Source organism: Carcharhinus amblyrhynchos, chromosome 27 (genome assembly GCF_965287045.1).
Source record: "Carcharhinus amblyrhynchos chromosome 27, sCarAmb.v2.hapA, whole genome shotgun sequence".
Lineage (NCBI taxonomy): Eukaryota > Metazoa > Chordata > Chondrichthyes > Carcharhiniformes > Carcharhinidae > Carcharhinus > Carcharhinus amblyrhynchos.
Genome location: NC_137350.1, coordinates 13531321 through 13551741, shown reverse-complemented (window position 1 = coordinate 13551741; position 20421 = coordinate 13531321). Strand labels below are relative to the sequence as shown.

General features: G+C 39.3%; 1 protein-coding gene across 1 annotated transcript in view; it reads left to right on the top strand.

The window, feature by feature from the left end:
* sumo1 (small ubiquitin like modifier 1) overlaps window positions 1-19540 on the top strand; it is a 38679-nt gene extending 19139 nt beyond the window's left edge. Inside the window, exons 2-5 of the mRNA XM_080213610.1 lie at window positions 1159-1230; window positions 1349-1426; window positions 11282-11353; window positions 16855-19540. Of these exons, the coding sequence (XP_080069736.1) occupies window positions 1159-1230; window positions 1349-1426; window positions 11282-11353; window positions 16855-16923 (291 nt within the window). The 3' untranslated portion in view covers window positions 16924-19540. The remainder of the gene's footprint in view (window positions 1-1158; window positions 1231-1348; window positions 1427-11281; window positions 11354-16854) is intronic.
* Window positions 19541-20421: the final 881 nt, after the last annotated feature.

Below are 20421 nucleotides of genomic sequence, written 5' to 3'. Positions count from 1 at the left end.
ATCTTGTTAAATTAAATATTATTTATAGAGGCTTGAAAGGCCTCTATATGTAATGATCACTGAAATCATTTTGTTGATACACCTGAAGCATTTCATTTTACAGATGACTTCTGAGTAAATGATTCATGCAATGAGCACCTACTCGCTGTGTTTAACTAAATATCCATTTCAATTTATGATGTAAGGAAAGATTTGTTTTGTCTTTCAGGGAGTCCCTATCAAATCTAGAGTAATACAAACTTAAATGTTGTACTTTGCACACCTGTCTAAAATGATCCAGGCATATAAGCGCTGGAAAATTTTGCATTTTAATCTTGCAGCATTTTATTAATTCATCATTGCCAGTTCTTTTTAACTGAAAGGAAAAGTAAATGACATATGGATTATTCTAGCTATGCAGTCACTTAGAGTCACTCCTATCTACTTACTTTCTTCCCCGACCCTCACGGCTTCACATAAATATCTCTCTTCCTCCTTCACAGATCTTCACTGCTGGTCCTGGCTCCACTTTTACCTTGCATTATTGCTTTCCTCTGGCAGTGGACTTTATGCTGCACTTTGCGGGTGGGAGAAACTATCACAGGGGGTTCCTGCCCTTATGTGAGAGTCTGACTTTTCTTGCGGGTGAAGTAACAGTGTCAGGTTAGCAGTGAGCTTCACAAAATGCTCTGGAGAAGTGAATCACCTGATTCAGTAAACATTTGATTGTTGATATGCCATCCAATTTAAAAAATGGACATATTTAGCACATCTGCCTACGTTAGTGGCACCTTGGGCTGAAGCTTCTGGTACAACAAGACTTGTTTATATATTACCCAAGTTAGCATAGCATAAAGTCACATTTTATATACAGTACAAAACAGCAATTTGTGATTGCTTAAGTGAGTGCTTGCTGCGTATCACTTTGCTATATTGTGCCATGTATTTCCTAAACCATATTGGTTGCAAAATAAGGTATTAAATCATTTTGTGATGTGATTTATTTAATGTTTCTGGTGTATTCAGCAGAAAAATAAACCTTATCATTGCTTTATCAAGAAAACAATTACAAGATGAAATCGAGCTAATCATTGTTCTAGAAAAACAGGATTCCATTGGAAGTGATTTGGGTAAATTTATTGTTCTGACCTAATTTCTCCCTTTTTGTATTGTGATCAGGAGGCAAAGCCTTCCAGCCAATCAGGAGAGAAAAAGGATGGGGAATACATTAAGTTAAAAGTTATAGGCCAGGTAAGTGTCATGCAATCTAGCTTTTGTCTTATTTAGTTCTGCTTGAGGCTATTGAATTTACTGTACAGCAGCTAAAGAAAACCAAAGACTACAAAATAATTTGTTTTTTTTTTGAAAGGACAACAGTGAGATCCATTTCAAAGTGAAAATGACCACACAGCTAAGAAAGCTGAAGGAATCCTACTGTCAGCGACAGGTAAAAGCACACAGCGAAGTCTTGTTGTTGTCTTCCTTACGAGGAGAAAAACAAGCTCAACAACACCTCAACTGTAATAGGATATTCAGCTATGTTTTCACCTGATTATCTCATTCTTCAGCACCAGAAGAGGCAACCGTGCTTGGGAAAGTATCTTGCTAGGATATTAATTTTATTACTTCAAATTGTTGCTAGTATTGCCACCAGTGATAGACCTGTATTTAATGGTTCACTTCACATTTTAGTGCTATACAGCTCAGATATAACTTTAGAAAGAAAGCCTCTGCAATTTTTTGTTTAATTTTAACAATTGAAGCGACACAATAAAGTAATTTCACACAACTACTGCAATACTTTACTGAAATTGCTGCAAATCCTGTTGAATACAGAGTAGATTTAAAACACTGTGGAATGTGTCACTTCGATCCAGATGGTTTTGGAAGCATATTTAAAGCAAACTACATAGCAAATAAATCCAAACAATTAATTCACATCGGTGCAGAATAGCTTGTATACATCTCTGTAAAGACTGATTCCGCATGACCTGGTGTCCGTACGTATATCTTGCAGGTGGGTCACTTGATAGCAACCTGGATTGAACCCTGTTGATGTTTTTGGTTTCCCCACTCAGGCCATTTTTGATATCCTTAACTGAGATAATCAATCTCAGCACTAATCATCATTCAAATCTGAAATCTTCCTGGCCTCTGTGGCTTAATTTCACAATGGTAAATAGTTCTTCCAGCTGAGCCATCAGGGAATCTCCTAAATCACTGTCCTATTTCTTCTTCCGCCAAACATTGATCTGTATGTGGATCCTGTGGTTGGAGATTCTCTATTAACTTTAGCCAAGCTGTGGTTTTTGCATTAACAAAAGAGTCTTTCCCCGGTGTCCATTGTGTTGGTCCACTGTCTGACTTTGAAGTTTAACTTTTAGCAATGCGATTTCATGCAATAAATAACTGTAAAGTAACCTCATACATTACATGGTGGTATTCCAGAATTCATTAATTTATTGATGTAGAAGAGGTAAAGGACTAACTTTTTTGTTGCACCTTATGGTATTCACACTGCTGAAACTGCTTTTCCACCAATGAAGAACTGTCAAGATATAACTTAGGAAAACATAACAACCAATTTTTACACAGCAAAATCTGACAGCAGTTGGGTATCTGTTTTAGTTATGTTGGTTGAATGAAAAAGTTAGGATCTGGGGACAGATTTTATATGGGTCTTGCTTGTTGACTGATGAGCTGACAAGAGCCCCTGCCGCCACCCTTATCCCTCCCCCTGCCTCCCTGCCCACCCCCAAATTTTTGGGGAAGGCTTACCATATTAACTGCCAATTAGGCACTTAAAAGGCCTGTGGCAGGCCTTCCTTGGGGGCTGGAAATCCAGCCTCGAGAGCTTTCGGCTAGTCAGAGGTTAACTGCTGCTCATAGCCATTAGTGTGGCATGACGAGAGCGGTCGTAGCTGCTGGTAATGCACCCACTGGTGCCCAGGATCAATGAGGGGCCCAGGCCACAGGTGAGTGAGGGTAGGATGAAAGTTGTGTGTGTGTGTGTGTGTGCGCGCGTGCGCGCACGTGTGTGCGCACGTGTGTGCATTGTGCATGTGTCATCGTGCAGGGGTTGGAGGCGCCCTGTTTCCAAATTCAGGCCTTGGATTAGGCACTGCCTTTAAATGAAGGAAGCTTTTGTACTACACTAAAATTTTAGCCTGAATTATGTGATCACGCCATATTCTTTTGACACAGGTGAGCTAAGTTGGACTTGTTGTCTAATACTCTGCTTCAGACTCCAACACATGGAATCATGGAATAAAGCTGCCTTATTTCCTATTTTACACATGGTTGTCAACATAAATTTTCAAGAAACTGGAGTCACTGATTTTATTTTCTCCAGGCACTAAGCGCAAGATCACAAATGCTCTTTACATGTGGCAGTTTTGCCGTTAAATACATAAAATATGCAAATAGAAGAGGGAATATTAATATATATGCTACTTTGAAGGTCCAAGTGTTGCATAGTTTGTGTGCTTTTGTGTCTGTTTCTGTTCATGTTTAAGTACAAATATTCAAATATCAGTAGCTAACAATAATGAATTTGACTGGGAGCTGCCTTTGAGAGCTGAATTATTTGTAATTGCATACATGATTTTGTTAATTGTATTGGCTGTGTATCATCATTACGTTGTTTGGCTGCAGTAGTTCTCCAGTTTCCTTAATGATTTTTGACTAGAACTAGGGAATGTAGTTTAGAAGTAAAAGGTTTCCCTTTTTAAGAGCGAGGTGAGGAGATTTTTCCTTCAAAATATCTTTGGAATTCTCAACCCCAGAATGCAATGAAGACTGGGCCTTTCAAGTTTATTGAAGGCTGTGTTACATAGATTTTTGATCAGCAAGGGAGCCCAGGGCAAAGGGTGTCAGACAGGAAAGGAGTTGCGACCACAACCTGATCTTGCTGAATGGGAGAGCAGACTTGAATGGCCTACTTTTGCTCCTTAGTTCTATTTTGCTATGCCTCTATCATTCGTAATTCATATGTGTTCAAAAATGGTTGAAAAAAATCAAAGAACTGAAATTCTTTGCAATTTTTGAAAAAGATTTCCAATGTTTAATTTGTTTAAAATGCTAAATCCATTGTCAAAACTATACTGCTGCCACAATCCATGGGCCAAAATTGAAACTCGGGCATCCCCATCCTATTTGTATTTCTTATTTGCCAGTTTCCACTTGGAAATATTGTGGGTCTGCAGTTTCCTCATTGATACTATTAGAAAACCAGGTTCTGTTTCTTATCTACATGGCAACATCATTCAATTACATAGCATCAGTCAATATTTACACTGATACCATCAACTCTACCTTACTATCACCTTTCTCAATCCCTCCATTGCATCTAAGTTGTCTGACTGCTTGTCTGACAATCAAATTTCCTCCAGGTAAATACTGAGAAGACCAAAGCTAGTCTTCACTCTCCAAGTCCATTCCCTAGCCACTGACTCTATTCCTTTCTTTGGCAACTGAACCAGGCAGATGCTCAGTCTTAGCATATTTGCTGCCAGAATGTACTTTATTCACATATCCACATCATTGCCAAGACTGCATGCTTCCACTTTCTGTATCATTGCCCAACATTTCCCTTGCCTCAACTTATCTGCTGCTGAAATCTTCCTCAACCCTTTGTTAGCGCTGGATTTGACTATTCCAACAACTTCCTGGCCAGCCGTCCATCTTTCACCTTCTAGAAACCTAAACTCATCCAAAAATCATTGCGACTCCCAGCGTTTCATAAAGTACTGTTTGCCCATCAAGTCTATGCTTATGGATCTATGTTGTCTCCCAAAAGAGCAATGTTTTAGTTATAAAAATTGTTATGCTTGATTTCAAATTCCTCCATGGCCTTACTCTCCCCTATTTCTGTTACCTTCTTCAGCCCTACAATCCTCTGCGATATCTTCAGTCTTCCAACTCTGTTGACTGGAACATCCCCAATTTGAATTAGTCCACTGTGAGCACACCTTCAGCTTTCAAGGTGCTAAATCTCCCACCGCTGTACAGCAATGGAGAGACAACAAATAATTACTTTGTTTTGGTATTTGCAAGGAAGATAGAATGGGTAGATATGATGTGAATAATAAGATGAGTAATGAAGTAAGTGCATTTAAAATTAAAAGGATTGAGAAATTGAGAAAATTGAACAAACTGAAAGTCCCCCATCTTGATAGCTTGTATTGACTTATTTAAAATAATCTAGAAAAGAGATAGAAGAGGCATAACTAGTCCTATTTATTTATTAATTCATTCATTAGTGTCACAAGCAAGCTTATATTAACACTGCAGTAAAGTTACTATGAAAATCTCCTAATTGCCACACTCTGGCGACTGTTTGGGTACCTTAAGGGAGAACCTAGCAATTTGTTAGAAAGAGATATAATGCCAGAAGACTAATGGCTAGTTAAATGTAATTCCCATATTTAAGATTTGGGGCAGGACATGTCTAGGAATTATAGACCAATCAGCTTAACGTGAATGTAGAAATGTTAATAGAATCTTTACGAAAGGGGCTGCATGGTAGCACAGTGGTTAGCACTGCTGCTTCACAGCGCCAGGGCCTCGGGTTTGATTCCCAGCTTGGGTGACTATCTATGTGGCGTTTGCACGTTCTCCCCGTACCTGTGTGGGTTTCCTCCAGTTGCACCGGTTCCTTCCCACATACTGAAAGATATGTTGGTTAGGTGCATTCATCCGAACAGGCGCCGGAGTGTGGTGACTAGAGGAACTTCGTGGTAACTTGATTGCAGTGTTAATGTAAGCCTTGTGCCTAATAAATATTCTTTAATATAAGAATATCTATAAATTAGAAAAATAATGACGAATAGCCCTGACTTGAAGAGGGAGAATCTTGCTTGACCACCTTTTTAATGTGTTTTGAGGGTAAAACAGAGAGTAAACAATAAACGCAGTAAATATAATTCAGTTGAATTTCAAAAGACCTTTGATAAGATGGTCCATAATGACAAATAAATATGTCAGAATGTGGAGCCAGGAGACAGTTGCAGAGTGAATTGCGAGTTGGCTTCAAGACAGAAAGCAGAGAGTTGGAGTCGAGGGTAGTTATTCAGAGAGGCAGAAGGTGAGAAGTAATGTTTCACAGGATCAGTGCTAGGACCACTGCCCTTCACAGTGTAATGAATTGAATTTTGTAGTTTTAGGAAATCAATTTCTCCATGTGCTAATGACACCACATTGGGAGGGGATAGTCAACACTGAGAAGGACTTGCAGAAGGATATTTATAAACTTGCAGAGTGTGCACATCAGTGGCAAATGAAGCTCAACATATATAAGTACCAGGTACCACATTTTGGTAGGAAAAATAGGAAGGTCACTTATTACTTGGAATGTGGAAGTTTAGGTGGGGTAGAGGAACAAAGGCATCTTGACATACAAATACACTAATCACTAAATTTCACAATAACTTCATTGCAGTCTTACTTGTGACTAATAAACTTTACTTTTATTTGTTTAAAAGTTGTGCCACAGGTTAGGAAGGCTATAGATTAAAGCAAACCATGCACTAGGCTTTATTTCTAGAAGGGTAAGATTTGAAAGGTAGTGAAATAATGCCAAACCTGAATAGACTGTTGCTTAGATGACACAGTACTGCATGCAGTTCTGGTTGCCATATTATAAAAGGGAGTGAAGAGGGTGCAGAGAAAACTTATGAGTATACCAGAAATGCATTGGTATGTGTATCAAGAAAAGATTGACAGGCTGCATCTCCTTTCTCTTTTGGGGGGGGAGAAAACAACAAAGAACAAAATCAGCCCGGGAAACAGGCCCTTTGGCCCAACGAGCCCGCGCTGCCATCTCAACACCACCAGTCCACCTCTCTACCCACGACCCCTGTCTAATGTTTTATGGCCATCCAGATTGAGGGAAACTGATTTAGGGACAATTTATTCCTGCCAATCAGCCTAACAGCACATCTTTGGGGTGTGGGAGGAAACCGGAGCACCCGGAGAAAACCCACGCAAGCGCGGGGAGAATGCGCAAATTCCCACAGACACCGGCCCAAATCCATGTGTCTGCACAGCAATCAGCGATAGTCACTGAGCTGTCGTCTTGCCCAGTATCTTATCCAGTTTAGGCACACACTAACGACATGAAGCACTAGGCCAATCTCGAACAACCGAGAGCAGCCCCAGTACGACCCATCGTGTGTTTGCCCCTCGTTGGACACGAGGTGGACCGACTCAAAACCTGTGAATGAAAAGAGGAAAAACATTATTATCATACTATACCCATTTACATTACCAGGGACGCCCCAATGCTAATGACCCTCATTTAAAAGGATCTCCTATATCCACCCATCTCCAACTCAGTCATGTGCTTGTCTAAGTTACTCTTAAAGGACTCTAGTGTGTTTGCCTCCACCACCTTACTTGGCAGAGCATTCCATACCCCCACTACCCTCTGTGTGAAAAACCTCCCTCTCATATCTGTGTTGTACCTCTCCCCCCTCACCTTAAGTCCATGGCCCCTTGTCCTACGTGTCTCTTATAGGAAATAGCTTACCTCTGTTTACTCTATCTATACCCTTCATAATCTTATATACCTCTATTCGATCCCCCTCAGTCGGCATCTTTCAAGGGAAAAGAGCCCCAATTTCTTCAATCTTTCCTCATACCCCAGTCCTTCCATACCAGGCAACATCCTGGTAAACCTCCTCTGCACTCTCTCCAGAGTCTCCACGTCCTTCTGGTAGTAAGGCGACCAGAACTGGACGTAGTACTCCAAATGCAGCCTAATCAACGTTCTGTACATCTGCAACATTAGAATCCAGCTCCTATATTCTATACCCCTTCCTACAAAGGCTAACATACCATTGGCTTTCTTCACCACACTCTCCACTTGCACTGCCACCTTCAAAGACTTGTGCACTTGCACCCCCAGGTCTCGCTGCGATTCTATACTCCTTATGGGCTTACCCTTTATCATATAACTTCCCCCTACATTATTCCGGCCAAAATGCATCACCTCACATTTATCCGGATTAAACGCCGTTTGCCACATTTGCCAAAAGAAGGCTGAGGGTTGACCTAATGGAGGTCTTTAAAATTATGGAAGGTTTTGATAGAGTGGATACAGAGAGAATCTTCCATTTTGTGGTGAAGTGGGTAACTAAAGGTCAGTAATAGAACATAATGACCAAGAAATTAAGAAAGTAATACATAAGAAACTTGAATCGTAAGAATGTGGAACTCGCTACCACAGTGAGTGATAGAAATAAATAGTATAGAGGTATTTGAGAGGAAACTAGACAAACATTTGTGGGAAAAGGGAATCATAGAGTCAGAGGTTTACAGTATGGAAACAGGCCCTTCAGCCCAACTTTCCATGCTGCCCTTTTTAAAAAACCCGTCAGCTAATCCCAATTGCCTACATTTGGCTCATATCCCTCTGTTGCGATCGTACCCATGTAACTATCTAAATGCTTCTTAAAAGATAAAATTGTACCTGCCTCTACTACTACCTCTGGCAGCTGGTTCCAGACACCCACCATCCACTGTGTGAAAAGATTGACCCTCTGGATACTTCTGTATCTCTCTCCTCTCTCACCTTAAACCTATGCCCTCTAGTTTATTTCTCCCCTACCTTTGGGAAAAGATACTATCTTCCTTGTCTATGCCCCTCATTATTTTATAGATCTCTATAAGGTCACCCCTCAGCCTACTACACTCCAGAGAAAAAAGGTCCCAGTCTATTCAGCCTCTCCTTATAACTCAATCCATTAAGTTCCGGTAGCGTCCTAGTAAATCTTTCCTGCACTCTTTCTAATTTAATAATATCCTTTCTATAATAAGGTGACCAGAATTGCACATTGGTGAGGCCACACTTGGAATACAATGTCTTGTTCAACTTCAACAAGACGTCCCAACTCCTGTATTCAGTGTTCTGACCGATGAAACCAAGCATGCTGAATACCTTCTTCACTCTGTCCACCTGTGACTCCACTTTCAAGGAGCTATGAACATGTACCCCTAGATCTCTTTGTTTTGTAACTCTCCCCAGTGCCCTACCATTAACTGACTAAGTCCTGCCCTGGTTCAATCTACCAAAATGCATTTGTCTAAATTAAACTCCATCTGCCATTCATCGACCCACTGGCCCAATTGATTAGGAATGGAATGGATGGCTAGATTTTTTTGAGAAAAGATGGAGGAGATTCAAGTGGAGTATAAGTGCCAGCATGGACTGGGTGGGCAGAATCATATGCTTGTTTTGATTGTGTCATTATATTAGATAATATTGTTACAAAACATTCCTAATGTTGTGAGCAAGAGTGTTCTAACCTGAAACAGTGGTTTCCTGTGGTGTTTTTTTTTTGGATATTAGCAAGCAATGTATGCAGAAACAGTGAAAACTTAGACTTCTCTTTCATTAGAACTATAAAAACCATAAATTCAGCCTCTTTGGTCTGCTCCACCTTTTAATAGATCATGGATGATCTCATCTCAGCCTCAACTCTGCTTACCTGCCCGTTCACCATAGCCTTTCAAAAACTTACTGATTAAAAATCAATCCACTGCTTCCTTAAATTTACTGGAAGCCCTGACATCTACCACGCCTTGAAATCGTGAATTACACAGATTCACCACCCTTTTTCACAGTAATGGGATTTTCACAATAACGTCACTGTGTTAATGTAAGCCTACTTGTGACATTAATAAATAAATTACTTCTCTCAAAGTTAAGTTTATCTTTATTTGTTTTAAATCTGCTTTGCCCTATCTGAAAACTATGACTTCTTGTTCTAGATTGCTCTACAAGACAAAACATCCTCTCCACATCTACTTTGTCAATCTCCCTTATAATCTCCCTTCTTGTACGCCTCAATTCAATGTCCCCTCATTCTTCTCAACTCCAAGAAATTTAGAACTGCCCAGTCTTTCTTGTAAGTCAAACCCTTCATCTCTGGAATCAATCTAATGAACCTTCTCTGAACTGCCTCCAATGAACCTTCCTCATGTAGGAGGACCAAAACTGTATATGCTGTAATAAGTGTGGTCTCACTAATACTTTGTATAGCAGCAGAAACACCTCTATTTTTATATTCAATTCCTTTAGTTAAACAACAAAATAAAAGCATATTTAATAGAAGAAAGATAAAACTCTATAAAGAGCAATCTAAATGATCAGGTAAGCACTCGGTCCTTCAAAGACTGAAAACCCAAAAGTATCTGTTTCTCCTGTAATCCTAAACTCTGCAGAAACCCCTCCTTTCCAAAATAACAACCATAAACCTATAGGTTAATTCTAGCCAGTGATTATCACTCTATATAGCTTAAGTGATCAAGACTTGGAATTAGTCTTGGGTTCAGTGAAGAAAACGACCTTTCACAAAAACTGGCTTTTGCCTTCAGTATTTCATCTCCAGCTGAACCATTCTGAGGACAGCTGCCCCTCTCCCCTACTCTTCTGCTCCCTTCAGTCCCTAATCTCTGGCAGAACTGGTTCTTAGGGATGCCTGCTTTTTCAGCACCTCATCTGTGTCTAAACTACTTCCTGGTTCACAGCACTGTGACTACTATTTATATCTGTTGCAAAGAACACCTGCTTCCTTATTCTTTTCTCTTAATTGCTGCCATCATAGTTTACAAAATACATGACAATTTGATTTTACTTGTGTAAAAAAAATCATGTTAATAGCATCATACCATTTCTTGACGATATATAAACTATCCTTAAAACCTACCTATTCACCAAACTTTAGGTTATCTGCCTTCATGCCTCCTCTTGTGCCTCAGTGTCAAGTTTGTTTGATAATGTCCTATGACATTGGAATTTTAAACTATGGGCAGTGTCTAAATACTAATTGTTGCTGATACTTTTGTTGGTATTAGCAACTTGAGATGTAGGCAACTTAATAAGAACATTGAATTAAATGGTACATGATGCTCCTTTGTACAAATGTAAGCAGGCCTAATACAGTAAAAGCTTAATGGACACTCTTATACCAAACAGTGGTCAGCTGTATCTCTCAGGACAAAGCAATTTTTTTTGAAAATTAGTCAGTAAGTTCCATTTTTTCATCATCCCCCAATATCTGCTGCTGCAGCTTCTGAGCCAATCGTTTTCAAGGGAAGATGAAATAGAATAACTAATCTGTGATTTTCTCTTTCCTGATGTGGAAATGTTTGGCTTTTGGTGAATCATAGCATGCTACCACATATTAAAAAATAATTTTTAACAAGTGACATAGTACAAGAAAATTTTCTTCTGTTAAGATATAATTTTCTAAATGAAGCACTCTGTTTAACTTGTATGTTTGCTTCTCCTTCGATGCAGGGTGTTCCACCAAATTCACTTCGATTTTTGTTTGAGGGTCAGCGGATCACAGATCACCAAACACCTAAAGAGGTATGAGCATTATTTTGTGATCTTGTACTCAATAACCTCAAATGTCTTGGGTAGCAGCGAGAAGACTGCCAGCGCTGTCGAGGATTGCAGCAGCACCTTGCAGAAAGGTTTTCTTTAAAACAAATTATTTTGGTGAGAGATGTTGATGCTGGAGATTGGAACATTCTTCTATGTTACATGCCAAATACCAGCATCAAACACTCCTAGTCAACAAATGCACAGATAGAAGAAAATACATCTTCCTTAACTTTATGCCTTTTTTTTCTTAACCCCAAATGTAGACAGATGACTTTATATCAGATCAGTGTGAATATGTTCACTTGCCACAAGTCTTGTCTTGTCATCACTTATTTTTGCAGCTTCTCTGAATAGTCAATTTATCAATTTAGTGTGTGTGTGTAAATTTATACTTGTAATTGAGGCATTGAGTGGAAACTGCATAAAAATTATTTTACCTTCCCTTGCAGCAGTCAGAGACGTGAACTTTTCATCCTATTACTCTCTGAACCATAGTGCAAGCACAAATTTGTAACCCACTATGACACACAGTCCCCTGAGAATTCTTTTACTTGCTGCATTTTCCCTATTCCTCACTGCGGCTTTTGAGTTGTGTGTCTATGAACATCAGAGCACTTTCCAACATCTGAGTGACCTTTACTCATGTCTGACAGCAAGATATTCAATCATGCTCATCACATTTACAAGCCTGGCCCAGTCTTCGCCTGACATCCATATAAATGCATTTGCAGCAGAGTCACCAGACACTAATCAGATGCAAGTGAATCTTTTGTCCTCAAAGACCAGGGAACTTTAGGTATTTGAAGCACTTCTACTGCTGCCTCCATTGCATTCAGATAACTCTGCACATACAACCATGGATATTTGAATTATAATTGCTATGTGACACAACCAATTAGCACTTAAACCCACTGAGGCAACAGGTTAAGCTACTTCTAGAAATACCTTGAATTCAGAAATTCTCTCGGAGCTCAATAGTGATCTATGTTTTCTGTAATGGGGTTTGTATACAATAGAATCTTGCAACACAGCAGGAGGTCATTCAGGCCATCATGCTTTTGAGGGTATACTCAGTGGGCCATTTGGAGAGGTCTGCCTGCTTGATGCCTCTGATTTTTTTTTTAATGATCTGTCCAAAGGCACCTCCTCTCTGACATGCTTCAGCAACACCCACCTCTCCCAGTGTAGCTGTCGAGGCTTCAGAATTGCTGGTCCAGCATCTGCGTCTTGCCCACCATCCTTAATTGGATGATACGCCTGAGGCTGCTAGCAAGTGAGAGCTTGAGACTTCCAAACTAGGAGTTCACAGAGGATGGAAAACTAAACTCTGCAGCATTTTAAGATTGTTCACGTACTTGGCTAAGGCATCAACACAACAGAGAAGTTACAGACAGAATGAGGATGAAGATATTCCTGCAGAGCTGGCAGATGTCAGAAATGAAGAAGCAAAAATAAATGAGTGAACCCCGGACATGCTTTGCAGTTAGCAGATGTTTCAGATTTGACTTAAAATGTCAGTATGCAATGAACTATCCAAAGTGGAACAGCAGCGTTTTCAAAGCACACATGATACAGGAAATTCAGAAGTTGAAGGTGATAATGCTCAGTTTGAGGGAATTGTATTAATTACAAGAAGCTTTAGTCTGGTAATGAGTGTACTAGTTGCAAATTCCTTTAACTGTTCCATATTAGATAGTGGTTGCACCTCTACAGGAGTAGAACAGATTGGTTACAATGGTATTTGGATTAACTCTGTAGTAAGTATCAAAGTACAGTCAGTCAGAGAAATTTATTACATTTATTTCAGGTTTGGGGATGACTATACATACTGAAAAGCATGGTGATTCAATTCAAAATAGCTGCAGTTAGTCACTGCATTAATAAAAAATTTAGTTACAAGTAAGGAGCTCTTCCCGCTCAGCACACTTCGATGAAGAAGGCACAGATGAAACTGGACATGGACTATGATAAAGCGATTATTTCTGCAAAGTCAGTAGGTCTACAGTTTACTCATTGTCCTAACATTTCTAATCAGAATGTTTTGACAACACTCATCAATGAGTCAAAGCTCAATCTTGTACTCGTAGATTGGTACTTTGGGTACCACTGCTATATTGTCTGAGTTACCAACCTTTGGTTGAGATATTATACCAAATGCCTTGTCTGCTTGATCAGGTAGATGCTGAAGGGCCCAGGCACTCTAACATAGACTGGAGCTTGATGGTCCAGAGATTTCTTCAAGCTTTCAACTTTTGATTTTGTTGCCTAGCTTCCTCTGAGTAGGTTATCACAAAGAGAGGTCCAAGCTAAGTGCCCCTTGCAGAAGTAGCAAGTAACAGACTCCTCAGACCTGTTTTCAAGTGCAGAAGCATCACGATGCTGCATTTCTGCAGAACAAGATATCTGAACCTCCAAAAGAGAAACCAAACATCTGAATTGCTGGACAAAATTACAAGCTTTCAATTAGGTTTGTAGGTTATAAAAGAATGCAACTGGGGAAAATAGCATAGAAGTCCAAACATTCAACCTAGGGCTGTCATATAACAAAATATTAAGCACAATTAGACTTTTAATTAACATTTCTTATGGGTTAATCTTGATTTTAATCAAACGTTTAATCAGTACAATTGCTACCAGTATTTTCCTGGACTGCAGTGGTTCAAGAGGTCAGCCAACCATCACTTTCTACACAGCAACAAAGAATGGGAATGGATTCCATCCTAGGTGTTGAAGCCCACATCTTGTGAATGAATAAAAACAATTCAAGTTTACTATTTTACAAATATTATTACTTGAAATTTGTGATAACTCAGGAAGCCAACTCTAGAGTAATAATGTTTTATTAAATCAAAAGTTAAACCACAATCCTGTCCGGGATGTTAGAATGCTTACCAAAGGCTTGGGAGATGAGTACCGCCTGGGTAGGCAATCGCCTGTTACCATGGGAACTCATTCCACAAGCCCCACAGGGAGATCAATTAAGTATTCCCCATGTAAGTCCTGAGGGTTATCACAACGCCCAAGCCCCAGCATTCTACCTCTCTCTCTTAAGGTGCTTATGTAGCTTATGGAAAATTGGTCGCTGGGATAACCACCTGGGCTCCCCATAGAATGATACTCTCTTCAATGCTCAGCTTTGGGTATTTTGCTGTATATGGTTTTAAGTCGTGTGTAGGATACTTCTGTAATCCTCCGTTAATATGATGCAACAAAATTTTATCAAGGTAGGACCTTTCCATGTGCAAGTCTGAATTTGTTTGGCTGATGTTGACTAAACGTCCATGAAATTTAGTGTCACGATGGCTTTGCCCACCTTTGGCAGTGAGAGTAGGCTATTGGATAGTGGTAGGCGGCTCAGAACATCTGCATTGGCGATCTGTGTCCCTGGACGATGCTTCAGGATATACTCATAAGCACTTAACAATAGCGCCCAATGTTGTATTTAAGCTGAAGCTATGGGGGGAATTGTTTTATGTTCTGATAAAAGCGCCAACAGAGGTTTATGGTATGTTACTATAGTAAAATGTTGACCATAAACATATTGGTGATTTTTTTTACTGCAAACATCATTGCCAGACCCTCTATCGACTTGGGCGTACCTCCACGTCTCCACATCTGCTAAGGTCTGAGATGTATGCAATTGGGTGCTCTATCCCAGTGTCCCAACGGTGTGACAGAGCACTCCTATTCCATGGGAGGAAGCGTTGCATGTTATCATAATTGGTCTTTGTGGGTCTTACTGTAGTGGGTTAATACATTTGTTGGCAATAGTTGGTGTTTGACTCTCAGACTGAGGTTACAGTGGTTCTGATTATGCATAATGGTTCTCCAATGTACATTGCCATTCTTGCCTTGGTATTTTGCAGACTAAGTGATATGATGCCCAATTGTGGTTGCCTAAAGACATTTTCCCCTATGATAGATACTCATGCACCTGTGTCTACCTACATGTTTAATGGGTGGCCTTTTACTTGAAGTAGGATCTGGTTTGGGGCCACTTTTGGTGTGGTGATATAACTTAATTGTATCTTCTTTGGGTTGACTTATCTGATAAGCCCTGTTTTGAGGTGGCTTTGTCCTTCGGTCTGAGCGATACACGCTCTTTGGTTTGGTAACCTTATTTGGGGTGGGCTCCCTGATTGTACGTACAACATTGGTATGCTTGCTGTTTATTATACTGTGGAAAATCCTCTTCTCCAGTGCTGGGATTTCCTAACTTTCTTGAATGCTTGCTCTCCCTTGTCTGTGACTGGAGTCACAAGTGTGCTCTGCAGGGGGCCTAGTTCTGCGGTCTGGGGGTCATCCAAGGCTGCGGACTGTGTTATCTCTGGGTCCTTTAAGCTCTAGGCCCTTTTCTCTGCGTTTTTGTGAGACCAGGCTTGTTCCAAGGCTTTTTACCAGTCCAGGTTTGCTCTGTTAATGGCTAAATTATTTATGCCACATCCTAAATGATCTCTCAGCATTTCAGGTTTTGGGTCATGACACCAATTCTACAAATTCATCAAAGGTCTTTGGATCTGCTGCTGCCAGATATGTCAAACTCTTTATAGTGCTGTAGATTAAAGCCGCAAAAGCGGTCATTAGGATGACTTTTTGCGTTCTATTCCATTTGCCTGGAAGAAAATACTTCATTCACTCAGCATTTTGTGGCCAGCCTTCAACACTCGCATCATATGGTTCTAACTTCCCAAAAATTGGCATTTTTAAATCTGTCAATTACAGTCTTACCAGCTGTGCCGAGCAGGAAGGTTACCCGAAATATTCCTTGCATCTTGTCGCCAGTGTAATAACTCAGGAAGGCAACTGGAAAGGAACAATATTTTATTCTTAAATCAAAAGTTAAACCACAACCCTGTTGTGTGTATACATGAATCCTGTCCAGAATGATGGAACACTGGGTGTGCTCAGAGAGAGATGTGTTCCATCTGTGTAGGCAATCGCCTATTACCACTGGAACTCATATTCCATGAATCTTAGAGGAGATCAATTAAGGATTTCCCATGTAAGTCCTGAGGGTTATCACAACATTAAAAAGAAAAATGTGGATGAAAAAACAAAAGCTAGATGTTGCTGGGGAAGTGCGGGCAGCATGGGGGGATGGTTGGTGATGATGGGGGTCAAAAGTGTGTAATATTTCTCTGATATTTTTGATAATGTATATAAATATATTTTTCCCAGGAGTCTAGAATTTTCCAGCCACAGAAAGTGGAAAGATTTACTTTTTTTTAGATTTCACTTGGAACAGAAGGAAACAGAAATTGAGAAAGTAGGAAGTAGTAGAACATGGACTGCAGCACTTCAAGAAGGCAGTTCACCATCACCTTTCACCTTCTCAAGGGCAACTGGGGATGGCCTAGCCAGCGACGGCCATTTCCCACGAATTACTTTTTTAAAAAAAGGAATTTTAGTAAAGCATCTTTAGAAACAAAAGCAATTTCAGCTCGAGTGCCAAAATTATTATTTTTTTTGTTTTGTTTTCACAGCTTGGCATGGAGGATGAAGATGTGGTCGAGGTTTATCAGGAACAGACAGGAGGATGGTTGAGAGCCTAACTGCTGATGCCCCATGTCAGAATCCCGATCATCTGTATAATTTCTTTATTGTTTCTTGTCAGTTGTAATCTCTGATTTTATATATAAAAAAAACAAAAAAAACGAAACAACTTTCTTTCATATGGTTTGTATGACAGGTTGATGCCCAGCTGGAAGTTCTTATTTTCAATATGTACTATAATACAACCAATTCCGTATATTTAGCATAAATAGCAACAAAATGCCATTTGAGATTTGTTTTTAAGTGGAAGCTTGTGACTTGAGTACCTTGGCTTTATAAATTCATATTTTTCATTACATAAAGACCATATTGGAAGTTTTTTTTCAATTTAGGAAAAATCGATTTAAGAATATTTTGTGATGGTTTCTTATAAAGCTTTCTTTCATATAAAGCTTGTGTTCTAACACAGACATTCCCAAATATTGTCCTGAAATTGTATGTTGAAAGCAGCAAATTACCTTGTAATGCATCTGCTTTGAGTCCTTTATTATTTGGCCAGACGGAATGTTAATGTTTCCCTTTCAGAAACTTTTTAAGGATTGAAGAAAGCACAGACGCTGTGCCATTCATAAGGTGGTTGTGAACTCGCAGGCTGTTTTTTTTTTAAAAAATGTAGTGCAGCAGCAGTTACCGTACTACAGTGCTGCCTTTGTATTACAAGAAAACACCCTGGTGAAAAACAAAGTGACTGACTGTGCAAGGATCATTATTCATCCTGCTGTTCCTGACTTAACCCTTTCAACAGCTTAGACCCATTTGTGTTTTGGAGAAAAACACTTCCAGGGCATTGAAAACTTTGCACGGGTATCTCTTTTGTGAAAGTAACATGGTTAGTTTCTGTAACAGACGCAAAAAAGTTGTGCAGTTCAACAAATACTTCAAGACAAACTATGGCAGACAGACTACTGCCACACTAAGCATTTCAGTGAAATCAGCCAGTGAAGGGGTTACATAGAGATTACTCATAGAAGGCACTGGCAGGAAACAATTCAGATTTGTTTGGTCTTGTTCATTGTAGATATCAATTGATCTAGTTTAATTTCAGGAGAGGGTTTCTTTTAAGTGAATACCTCATAATTTGCTCATGATCATTCACTGCTTTTTCATTTGCCATAGTATAACTGTTGCAACTTAATTCAAGTTTTGTTTTCATTTTTTTTATTTCTGTGTACTTCAAATGCATTAGGACTTTAAGATCACAAATTCTACTGTCATCTATTGCAAAGAACCAGTGTTGAGAATTTTTTGAGAGAACAGATATAAATAGCTGTAAATTGATTTTAGAGATCTGCGCTTGATAAACTATGGGAAACATTTTTGACCACTCCTTCATGGGTGTGATTCAATCAGGCTCAATTTAATGGATGTGTACAGAAAGGAGGAAGAAGCTGTATTCTGATTAGCAGTATGCAGTGGTTCGCCACTACAACCATGCCATCAAGAATTGTAACTATTGCTTAAACAAGCAAAGTGTTGTTTATTATGAGTACCAACAGATACACTGTTGTAAGAGCAGTTTTAATTGAAAATAATTGTTGAAAAACATTTTAGTGATTTGGTCTAAAGCGTTGAGCTACCCAGTTTTTAATTGGTTTCCTTTTGCTCATGGATTCCTCAAAATTTCTTACATAGTTCTTAAGATATGGATGAAGGTTGTTCAACTTTGTACATAATCTTATGTTAAGATGCTGAATAAAAAAACATGTTGAGAAAATAGCGACCAGAACACTTATTCAGAACATGGTAGTTTTGTTTCTGTTTAATAATATCCTCTGAAACTTACTGAAACTCAATAGTAGCTAGTAGTGAATTCAAGCATTGTCAGATATAGGGCCCAAGTTCAAATTCAACACAAACAAATATGGTCAGAACCTTTGTCTAATAACTGACGGTTATAAATTAAATGAATGTAGCATTTTCTCAACTTAGTTTGCTAATGAGTATTGAGTCATTGCTTCCTATAATATGGAAACATACTGATCAAAATCATAAAACTAGATGATATACATCCCCATTTCTTCATACAAATCCCTATCTCACCACGTATACGTGATCTTTGTACTCTTCCAATTCTGGTCCCTTCTGCATCCCTGATTGTAATTGTTCCAACACTGGCAGTCATGCCTTCAGCTGCCTAGGCTCTAAGCTTTTGAATTCCTGTCATAAACCTCTCTGCCTCACTACCTCTCTCTCCTCTTTTAAGATGCTTCTTCAAACCTACCTCCTTGACCCAACTTTTGGTCATTTGACATATCTTTTTATGTGGCTCAATGTCAGTTTTTTTGGCAATGCTCCCGTGAAGCGTTTTGGGATGTTAGACCACATTAAAGGCACCATAAGTGGGAAATGGAAGATTCACACTAATTTCGTAGGAGTTGGTCTTCTGAATTGTCAGGATAAAGCTCATTATGGGTCAGAGTTACAAGAAAGTGAAGTTTGCGTCTACTCGATTGTTGTACCTGATCCAGGAATGCTCAAAACTGAGACTTGGTGCTAAAAGTGTAAAAATAACATTCTATTCTTCAATAAATCTTCCCACTCTCCAAAAATTGACATGTTTGAAGTATGTAAAGATTAATTGTACAATAAATGCTATGGATGGTCCATTCCTTTTGTTTATTTCACATTTTTTTGTTGCTGCAAATAGTGTATGGTTTCAATTTCAGAACTAAACTTCATTTTCCACAGTCTTCAGTGGATGTGTCAGATAAGCATTTTAAAAAGACTGTCTGTCTCGTGTATTAGCAATCTCTATGGTTAATAATGATCTTTGGAGGCAGAGATTTTAATTGGATTCTGCCACATTTGATCTAATTTAGCACAATGTAGCGTCACACCATTTCTGGAAGCTGAATTCCCACCACTGGAGGCTGTTTTAAAAGGTCACTGATGTTGGCTAAAATAAATTGCATTAGACAATTACAACAAAACACAATCTAAATTTCTAATCCAAAAAGTATTCTGTCCTAAAGTGCAGCCAACTAAGATGGCCCTGGATAATTTTTTCCAGTTATTTTCTATCCAAATATATCTTGACTCTTACGAAAACTAATAAAATAATCATAAATGTAATGTCACTGATGCTTTGAGCCCAAGTCAACACTGTGAAAGTGAAAATATGCTTGGTTTGTCTTTCTGTACAGCATTTTATCTATTTTGGAGATTCTTTCATCAAGACGTGGGAAGTGGTATAACTTGATCGTTGTTTATCCGGTAAGTAGTTGAGCCGTAAATACCAAGATCAATTTGTATTTCTGCTAAACTGATACCCCATCACTACAAAGGCACAATTGCCTTGAGTGCCCTGCAATAGAGGAGGGGAAACCAGGCAGATAGTAGGGCTGAATACTATTCAGTGACTTATGCTGGAAGCATGTATCTGAGGTCAGCATTGGCACTTGTGCTTTCCCGTGCAGCCGGGTAGTGTGTTGAAAGTCACTGTCAAAGAACTGAATCCTTTGTAGGCAGTACTGGAGCTGAAGCCAAGGGAAGTACAA